The sequence below is a fragment of the Boleophthalmus pectinirostris genome, unplaced genomic scaffold (genome assembly GCF_026225935.1).
Source record: "Boleophthalmus pectinirostris isolate CB_2022bp ecotype Guang Dong unplaced genomic scaffold, ASM2622593v1 HiC_scaffold_5, whole genome shotgun sequence".
Lineage (NCBI taxonomy): Eukaryota > Metazoa > Chordata > Actinopteri > Gobiiformes > Gobiidae > Boleophthalmus > Boleophthalmus pectinirostris.
The window spans coordinates 19190125-19200175 of NW_026571404.1; the positions used below are offsets into that span (position 1 = coordinate 19190125).

Consider the following 10051-nt stretch of genomic DNA (forward strand, 5'->3'; position numbering starts at 1 on the left):
TCAAATTTGTTCTAGTTTTTAATACATAATTTACAAATTATAGTCATTAAGTATTTTCAGCATTCTTTTTAGTTAATTTGAGTTTATAATGACAAAATACAAATTACCTTTTTATTTTTTTGTTTGCATGTATACTTTATTAGGCAGGAAAGTGGGGGGGTGAAGAACAGGGAAAGACATAAAGCAAATTGCCTGAGCTGGTAAATGACATCACGTCATGTTGTTGATGTCGGAACAGAGCTCTCCATATGTGAAACCAACAACCACCAGATTATCATGCCACTAATTTATTTCCATATCTATTAATAACATCTCATATTGAAACTAGAGTACGGGTTTCACTGGCACAGTTTTAGTTTAGATGCAAATGTTGCCAATTTTCTTAGGGTTGTTTGTATATAAACTTGGGCAAGGTGCGCTGTGTAATTGACCTTTTATTAATATTAGATTATTTTTTATTTTTGCTCAGACCAGAGTTGCCTTTTCTCCACACAGTTGTGCATGACTCACCCATGTCCCTGCAGTGCCCTGATGGCTTCCATATTGGAGCTGTAGTGAGTTTGGACCTGTGCCCCCTCAAACCTGGTGCTCTGCCTCTGTTTGGGCGGATGGCAGTTAGCGCTCAGCCAGCCCCCACGGCAGCATGCAGGTGCACAGCATGAGCCTGACATGAGCCGAGAAAACATTTTCACATGACACTGGCTGCTGGTGGTTTGCGTTGCCATGGAGACGTTTCCTCTTTCCTGCATCGGGGGCTTGTGGGTAATCTGAGTCAAGGTTACTTCTCTCCTCCCTCCTTGTTCTCTCCACCCTCACTGGGCACAGTACACTTCTGCCATCAGATAAAGTGACAGTTAACACACTCCCGCACATTACACCAACAAATGAGTGCTTGCTGTGAGGGCTGAGACGTCACAGTTTCCTCCTTTTGTTCCTTTGCCGAGCAATTCAACAATCACAATTTTATTCTTTGTCACTTCTCTGTCCAGTAGAGACATTTAGAGCCTCCTTTGGCATAGTGGAAAATATTACTCATATTTAAATGTTATTCAAATTTAAAAAGTTGTACTTGACAGTTGTCACAATGAATCAAAGTTAAAGTTAAATTCAGCCTTGAGTTGTTACAGGGTATTAAAGGGTGAAGTGTATGTCACAGCATATTTGCGGTTGGTATGGGTCACTTATATTAGAATTCTCTGCTTGTGTAAACTTAATGGTGCAGTGTGTAACTTTTCTTGTGGAGGGTCCCTCATCTGCTTGCCACATGAAGATGTTCTTGCTTTTCCTAGAATATTCCACAGTATTAGGGCTGGGTATCATTAAGAAGTTGCCGATACGATACATATCTCGATACACAGGCCACGATACGATACATACCTCGATACAGTGCACTTTCCATTCAATATGATATATTTCATATCGATTCGATACGGTTCAATAAAAAATAAAGGCTAAATCGTGGCTGTGATACTAAAAGTCTTTATTAAACCATTTCTTGTGCAAAGTTAATCTGAAACACAAACATTTTAATCATCAAAACACTAAAAATGTCAAATGTGTTGCATAAATGAGCTTCCTTTCACTCCACAAGCAACAAAACTGTAGCTCTGTAACAAAATAATTTAGTAAAATACACCTAAAAATACTCTTTGTGATATATCGATACAGTAGACCACGATATCGATACTGTGTCATCACATTAAACGATACAATATATCGATATTCCGATATTTTTCCACACCCCTACACAGTATGGCTTTATTTTAAATATGTAAGAAAAAAATGGGAAAACGTGCATTCTTACAGTGAATGGAGTCGCCTCTTCACAGATCTGACCTGTAACTTGGCTAAACTTGTCACTTGTTTTTTTTAATCTGTAAATATAAATGTTTATGCCATACTGTGGAACAACAAAGCAATACCATCGCTAGGGACTTGTTGGACCCTCCACTGGAAAAACATAGCACCTTTAAGGCTTCATTAAGAACTTATAGATAGATATTATGATGGAATTCACTGCGGACATTACAGATATTAAAATTGGTCTATTAGGGCTGAACGATTGGTAATATGTTTGGAAATTAGAAATTATCTGAATGATGTGTTTCAGTATTTCAGAACATGTTTGAAGAGGTTGCAGTTGTTCAATCATTAAGATCAAGCATGAGTTTTTTTTTTTAACTGTGTTCATTACGGTGATATTTTAATCTTAATGAACTGCAAACATGTGTGACTGTTTTCCCTCCAGGCCAATGGGAAAGGCTCTTTGTGGTGTGTTGATCCAGAGTACCGCCCGAACCTGATCCAAGCCCTGAAGAAGCAGCACTTCCCAGCCGCACATGCCTTCTGCACACCTCCTGCCTCCCCACCCAGGTAAACATCCAGATGTTTTTTGCTATGGCAAAGTAACTTTACATTGTTTTAATATAGTAAACTAATGAGCAGTAAAGTATCTGGCACTGACTATGTTCATATGCACTACAAAAATCTGATCAAAATCAGATTTCTGGAGTTATCAGATAATTGAAATGTCACACTTTATCTGATATAAGTAATCTGGTTTCTTTTTGACTGTTCCTTTTGACAAGGAAAATTACGCAAAATATAAAATTTAAAGAGAGTTTAATTTAAAGAGTTTGAACAAGTTTTTCCAAATGCACCTGTTATTCTAAAAATCAATTAATTAGCAGACACATCCCAAAAGGTGTTTTGATTATCAGATTTTGTGTGCATCTAAACAAACTCAAAAAATCTGATCTAATTATCTGGTTATCGAATTATTCAATTTATCTGCTTTTTACTGACCATATGTGCCCACTGTTGGATGAAAGCCCTGTCTACTAGTGTCTATCTAATAAAAGCTCTTAGTTAGACATTGACCTTTTTATGAGGAAAAGAGTCATGTGCTACTCTGAATTAGTGTCAAGTTTCTTAGAGAGGCTGTGAGGGAGGCACTTGTCAAAACTAATATATTGTATGCTTTTGGACTCAAGACGTATGTGAACATTTTTAGAGAATCAGTGCTTGCCTATTTGTGCTCAGATGTGGGTTTTGTTTGTTTTTTTTATATAATTTTTGTCATTTTGAGGGAATTAATACCCAGCACATTAATTACAAAATAAACATAAGACATACAGTAACAAAATATAAGACACACAACAACATGTATTTACATTTTAGGGCTGTCAATCAAATTTGCATATTTTATGTTCCCTTATACATTTTGTTTTCTGGTTATTAATCTTTTTTTCCTTTTTCGGCAACCAAGTGGGTTGTTTACTATTAAGATACTTTCTAATGTGCAAGCTACTACTGCAGCTGTGGCTACAGTAGTAGCTTACCACCACTGAGTGTGGAGTGACTGAATAATGAACTGTAAAGCGCTTTGGGTATCTTGAAAGGTGCTATATAAATGCTATCAATCAATCAATCACTGATGTTATATTTAGTAAAAAATTTGATGATTTAGTTGATTCTGGGGAGATTATGATGGCACAAATATTTTTTCATTCATGTGAATTATGGTATTTCATATAATTTGTAGATTACAAATGTTGATATATATGACCTATATTTAATCTTAATCTCTCTCATGTAAAAAGATTGGAAAAGATTGGTTGATATAGTTTTTTTTAGAATGTGCAGGCTGACCGACTTTGTATTTTCTTTTCATTGAGAACAAGTTATTTGGCTGCAATAAATTACATAATAAATAAAAAACAACATACAATTATTAATAAGGAACTATGTTACTTGTTACTTTAGAAATATAGTAAGAAGTCAGACTGAGTTTTGTCTTAGAGGAGAGCTGGTGAATATATGTGTAGACAGAAAGATGGATGCTGATGATGGTTACCAGGTAACAGGCCAAGAGGCAGACGGAAGAGGACATGAAGTTAGTTGGTGTGAGAGAAAGATGCAGAGGATGGGGACAAATCAAAGCAGATGATTCACCGTGGCAACCCATGAAAGGAAGCGGCTAAACGCAGCAACAGCAGACCTCAATTTAACTCTAAATCCTTTTTCTCTTGTCTCTCTCAGTGCCTCCTCACCACCTCGTCATCTTCTTCTACAAAGCTGCTCATTTAAAGGTGAGAATGGACCATTACTTTTTGCTTCTCTACAAACTGGCTGTTTTATATTTTTGCTTTGTGTTTTTGTGAGTATTTGATTGTGTTGCCTGGTCATAATTCAGTACATTCAGCATCTTTGTGGCCTTGGTTTGGACGTTGCTTTATTTCAAGTCATCGATGCCTCATGTAGTAGACCATGACTGAGGGAGAGAGAGCAGCGTCCTCAGCCTCTGCCTCTCGGATTTGTAACCTTGACGACAGGCAGAGGTTTTTGCCGGAGCACTCAGTCTCACTGTAATCATTAATAATTTAGAGACCCAGAAGTGAAGCTATACCAGGCTCCTAGACACTTTGTCAGCTTCGAAGGCAGTGTATGCACTTTTAGCATTAGCGTTTTAGAAAATATAGGTGCAAAAATCTAGACACAATATCATAAAATAGTGTTTTTATTATTCACTTATGTGAACCCAAATGAAAATGATTATATAATGTATTATTGTTATCATTATTATTATTATTATATTTACTTATTTTTTATTTTTTTTTATTTGGTAATTTATTATTAACTAAGTTTAGTGGCTTATAACATATTTTAACAATTGATTGATTAGAATAAATTATTTAAATGATTCACTCACAGTCAGTAATATTTTATATATTTTAATGTTTTAATTTTAAATACCCACTGATCTTCCAAGAAAGTAACTTACTTACAACCAAAATATACCAAACATGCCTGTACACCTACTACTGAGCTAGATCTAAAATTGTTATAGAGTAATACGTTTTCACATTAGTTATCCCGGCCCCTCATTGACTGACCATGGTGCATGTTCTCTCCTCTTCCAGAGTCTGACATTGATGCTGCCACTGCCATGATGCTCTTAAACTCTGCCCCAGGGCACCACGTTGACCCATGTAAGGAACACCCCAGCAGTCATACGCTCACCTGTACTTTGTGTTCACTGTCCCATTGCTTAAATCTGCTTTTCTGTCTGTGCTCTGATTTATGATGTTTTATGTTTCCCAAAGGAGGATGGCTCTCTTGAATCAATAGCTTTCAAGAGCATTGCTTTTGACTTATTACTGCTGTACTAATATGGACTAGTTATAAATGTAACAAATCTTACTGAATCCAGTTTTAGTTTTTCAGTTTTGTATTGATGCACAAGTAATCTGACTCCTTTTTAAACATCTTAAAGTTTTGAGGAAGAATGAGGTGTGAACGGCATCTAACTAACCTCTTTTCTGTCTATTTAACCTTTTCATTTTCTTAACAAATAATATTACAGTGATTTCTTCCTGTTCCTGGATAGTTAGTCTAGCCAAGTCAGCCTAACCAACTAATATTACTAAAATCACATGCTTTTAAAGGCTTAGTAGACTTGTATGTACACTAGTTGTTTTTTTAGAACACTATTTGTGGGTTTTGGGCAAATGATTCCTTCCTCAGCTGAATATTCAAAAGATATATTATTTTGATTTGAATATCTTAATTGTGATGGAGGAGCGTTGCCATAGCTTTAAACCCATAAATAGTAAATGTGTAAGAGAGATATCCTTGTAGCTGTATTAATCTCACCTCTGTCACAGGTAACTCTGATGTCCCTCTGGACCTGTCCCGCCCAGACTCGGTGCTGGTGAGCAGTGACCCGAAGCAGGACCATAACTACAGCAGCATGGCCCTACAGCGCTGCTCGTCCCGCTCCTCCTCCTCCTCACTCTCCTCTCTAGATGAAGAGGGCTGTGAGCGTGCTCAGTCTGTCCGCGCCGGCAGCGAGGGTTTCCACAGCGAGGAGGACATGGACCTGTGGGACGAGAAGGGGATGCAGCTGCCCCCCTTGCGCCGCCCCGCCCCCATCAAGTGGCCCATCAGCAAACGGGCACGCCACGAGATCAAGGTGGAGCTGGACGAGGAGCTGAAGGAGGCCGCCGGATCGTTGCTACACTTGGCCGGGATCCGCAGCTGCACAGAGGGCTCCAAACGCAAGAGCACAAAACACCATCGAAAATGAAATTTTTTTTAACCTCCATCAGACTCCACCTCCTGTGTGACCCTTGACCTCTGCCCCCTGTCCCGGTGTGCCTCCTTCTCCTAATCCGATCGCTCACCTGACATTTTCAGCCTCTGTTTTGTTTGGGATAACCCTGTCCAACACCCACAAATGGCAATAGTTTCACAGTTCACACAGGAGAGCAAAGCCATATAGAGACTTTTGTAACTCGGGGCGAACTTCAATGGGGGGGTGAGTGTTACGGCACTGGAGATACCTATCCAAAATGACCTGCCTGCTTCTGACGGACTACTAGACTATGATGATTGAAAAGAAAATGGGACTTTTTCTAAAGCGTTGCATGCTTCCTCCTCAAAACCTGTATCCTCTTCCAAGTGAATCTATTTAAGAAGCGAATGAGTGCATGTTTGTAACAGACAAAACCTAACCTCCTGGGGTGAGCAGTTTCTCCTTTTTGTGCTAAAGATGCCACTGTTTTTTGAACATTTTGACCTTTGAATCCTCGTATGAGAGATGCAATAATTACTATCCACATCATTAACTTTTTCAAAATACTCTGGTGGCATATTGAGTTGAGAATTTTTGTTTAATTTAACTTGAAGAGAATGAATGGAGTAGTATTAATTATTGTTAGCGCATTTTATTCAGAATTATAACTGGTATTACTTTGCCACTGCCAAATTGATTTGCAAAGTCAGCTCTTCTACTCCTCTCAGTCTTATGTGACCATCCCAGTGCTCTTTAAATGAACGTCATTTAATTTATTTTTGCTCACCCACTTACAGTCTGTCATTAATCAGTGTGTTGTTGACATTTACTGTGCAAGCTCAAAGCATATACACATGTTTAGCCTTTGCAACATCTGTATACCGTGCCAGATGTTCAGACATAGGTGATCTATTCTCCGTGGATTTCTGTGCCAGCGTGTTGCATGTTAACCCAGGTTTAAATCTGAAATGCTTGTCAAGTAATCTGGCATTATATCTCCTTTTCACAGTAGTTTGATTGGACTAAACCATTTCTTATAAAAGAGTACAAGTAAGTGGCCACTAAGGCTAGTCTAAAATATACTAACTAACCTTTAAATTACTGAGCACAAACCCAGTAAGGTATTCCAAAATATGTGAAAGCAATGATTCATCAAACTCTAAAAGTTAACAAAATGGAAAATAACCCAAAACTTAGAAGTCCTTGGAAAGCGTAGATCTCTGCCAAAGTGCTTGTCCTATATCAGAATCATGAAGGAATAGTGACCTGACTGGAGAAAAAAAAAAAAAATAAAACAACCACAACAACAACAACTCTGAGCCACAAAGCTGTTATGAGTCGTTTAAACCAGTCTAGTGTTGCACAGTTTGGACAAACCAGCAGAGTTTGGCCTCTTCCTCCTTGAACAAAATAAGGAAGCCAGTGCTCTCTACACACACTGTGAAATGGAGTGTTTATTGTCAGCTGATTGCATGCAGTTCACTGAGGGGAAGTTGCGAGCCACTTTAGTAAATGCCACAATCCTCATTTTGAGTTGCTGACACAGTGTAGAATATGCCATGACACACACAACTGTACCACGAAATGCACACACTGCTTCTTCCCCTCGGGTCAAACTAGACACAAACCACAACAATGTTATAAGCATGAATGGTGCCATTTTTTTTCTTCTTGTGCCACTGTTCAAGGGTCATCGTCACTGTATTTCCCGCCATCACTGTGTTCTTGTGATTCAGGCAAACAATGGCCTAGTTTTTTTTATTATTATTTCAATTATTTAAACAGGAAATGGGAGAGATGGACTCTGTTCAGAGCTGTGACTTAACCAATTTTTTGTTGGTTTCTTTCTTTTGCTATAGATTTGGAGCTGTATGCTGCAGCTGTCGTTAATTCTGGCATACACTGGTTTTGTTTAGCTGTGAAAAGAACAAATTTATTGTTCGTTAATCATCATCTTATTTATGACATTAATTTATGGGGTTATTAAATGCAAACTTGTATCATTAAGGCTTACAATAAGGCACATACAATATTTCTCTCCCTGTTTTTATTTTCCAGCAATATGCCTTTTCCTTCACTATGATGGTAGTCATTGAGTATTTTGCCAATGTTATTTGTTTTTAATTTAACCATAACTGCCAGGTTTTTATGTTGTTTGTTTAGCTTTTTCTTGAACTTGATAGAAAACAGTTGATTAACACATTATCCTGAATCCTTTTGTTGCCAAATGGATATACAGCTGGGGTATCAAATTTTAAATGGATGCTTTCCCTGTGTACTGTAGACCTTTGTTAAAAGATAATTTAATCATTTTTACACTTGTTTTTGTAAGATTTGTGTTAGGTATTATGACTCTAGTCTAAAGATTAGCTCTACCTTTTATCGAAGAAAACTGCCACTAACGCATCCTGTTGGGTGTAGAAATATTGAAGCTAATAATTTGAAACTCGGTAAAAAGAAGGCTGCTGCTTTTTGTTACTATTAGTATAATTTTGAAAAACAGATAAGCTGTGCCCATTTTTGATAGTAGCACTTGCAAAAAAGGCTGTCAATTATTGGTGACCCTTAATCTGCAAATTTATCAAACAAAATGCAAACAACCACTTTGTTACTCAACAACATTCATTATTTTATTATGTAGTTCTGCAGTCACCATGGGTATGATGATTATGTACATTTTGTTGCATTTGACAAAGCTGCCAACCCAGTATCAGTCTGTGTTCGTTGTCTGCCATGTCTGTTGAATGACACAACCTTTTGGTTTTTGTATGCTAACCTCTGTTGATAAAATGTTTATAAGATTTATTTTCGCCAAAGATATGCAATTGCATTATATATGGTATTACAAAATATTAATAAAAACCTGTTCTTGTTACTTTGGTTGCTTTTGTGTTCTACAACCTCTGCATTTGAAATGTTATCACATATGCACTCTTTTGTTCAGAAATTGCAACATGATTTTCCACATAATATAGGATTTGTGTCACAGTTGATGAGTTACATTTTTGATCACTGTCTCCTCCCGCTGTGAAGGCCACCGGATTAACAGTGGCAGAGATTGGAGGATCTGGCTCCATGTGCCTGGATTCTCAGCTTTCACATTGTCGTGTTGCAGCTGGTCGATGTTTCTCAGCAAGTGCAGTAGTTCACTTGTGTTTTCTCGACACAAGCTGGGCCCAGCACGTGTGGTAGCTCACAGCCCTTTCTCTTTTGCATGTGGTTTGAATGCAGGGACATGGCCGGCTGCCAGGGCACACCTCACTTAAACGTAGATTCCTGAGATGTGCCAGTGATGGATGCAGCATCAGATGTCCTAACGACATGTTGGCTGTAAGTTAATTAGTCATGGAGGACTGGGCTGAACACTGTGTGACCCTGAACAAGGGCTCGTCTGACTGCCTCGGGCCCATTGGCACTGCTCTATTGTTCAATAGAGTCCTGTGTGGACAGAGGGGGGCTCTCCCCTCACTGCCTCGATTCAGCTGAAATCAGAGCAGCATCACCTCCCCCCATCTCCTCCCCCTCCCACGGCCCCACGCCACGCCGGCAGTTACCAGGCAACCAGACAATGCTGGAGCTGTGGCTGCAGTGAGTTTGTGTTCGCCTGTGTGCATTTAAGATGAGTAAAAGTGAGCCAGGCATCCATATGTCTTTGTTCTACCTCATTCACTCAGGCCTATATGATGCATATCTCTATGCCATCCTTAACTACTGTAACTAGATATTATTCTGATAACTGCTGCCCAGTGTGGATCATGGTGGATTATGATGCATTAATCTACGGATTGGAACTGTAATGGGTGCATTAACATGTCATTTCACTTCCTGGCTAAACAGGTCACATAAGCTGTTGGAGGGGGAAGTCACAGCTTGTGTGAAACTGGACAGAATTTTAATTTAGTTAATGATATATTTTCAACAGCCAGAGGCAAACAGCTGACAATAGCTATATACATAACAGCACATTTTGTATTG

The 10051-nt window shown here is 38.5% G+C and overlaps 1 protein-coding gene across 1 annotated transcript; it reads left to right on the top strand.

Annotated features, from left to right (window-relative positions):
• The first annotated feature begins 512 nt into the window (after nucleotides 1–512).
• foxn2a (forkhead box N2a) lies at nucleotides 513–8951 on the top strand. The gene is made up of 5 exons (XM_055162966.1): nucleotides 513–649; nucleotides 2236–2373; nucleotides 4042–4091; nucleotides 4923–4991; nucleotides 5667–8951. The coding sequence occupies exons 1-5, from the start codon at nucleotides 513–515 to the stop codon at nucleotides 6086–6088; spliced, it is 816 nt and encodes a 271-aa protein (XP_055018941.1). The 3' UTR covers nucleotides 6089–8951.
• Nucleotides 8952–10051: the final 1100 nt, after the last annotated feature.

What these genes read in the sequence shown, in the direction of transcription:
- foxn2a (XM_055162966.1), top strand. Translation starts at nt 513, where the DNA reads ATGTCCCTGCAGTGCCCTGATGGCTTCCATATTGGAGCTGTAGTGAGT. An exon ending in CCTCCTGCCTCCCCACCCAG is followed by an intron (nt 2,374 to 4,041) that starts GTAAACATCCAG and finishes TGTCTCTCTCAG; the next exon opens with TGCCTCCTCACCACCTCGTC. An exon ending in ACAAAGCTGCTCATTTAAAG is followed by an intron (nt 4,092 to 4,922) that starts GTGAGAATGGAC and finishes CTCCTCTTCCAG; the next exon opens with AGTCTGACATTGATGCTGCC.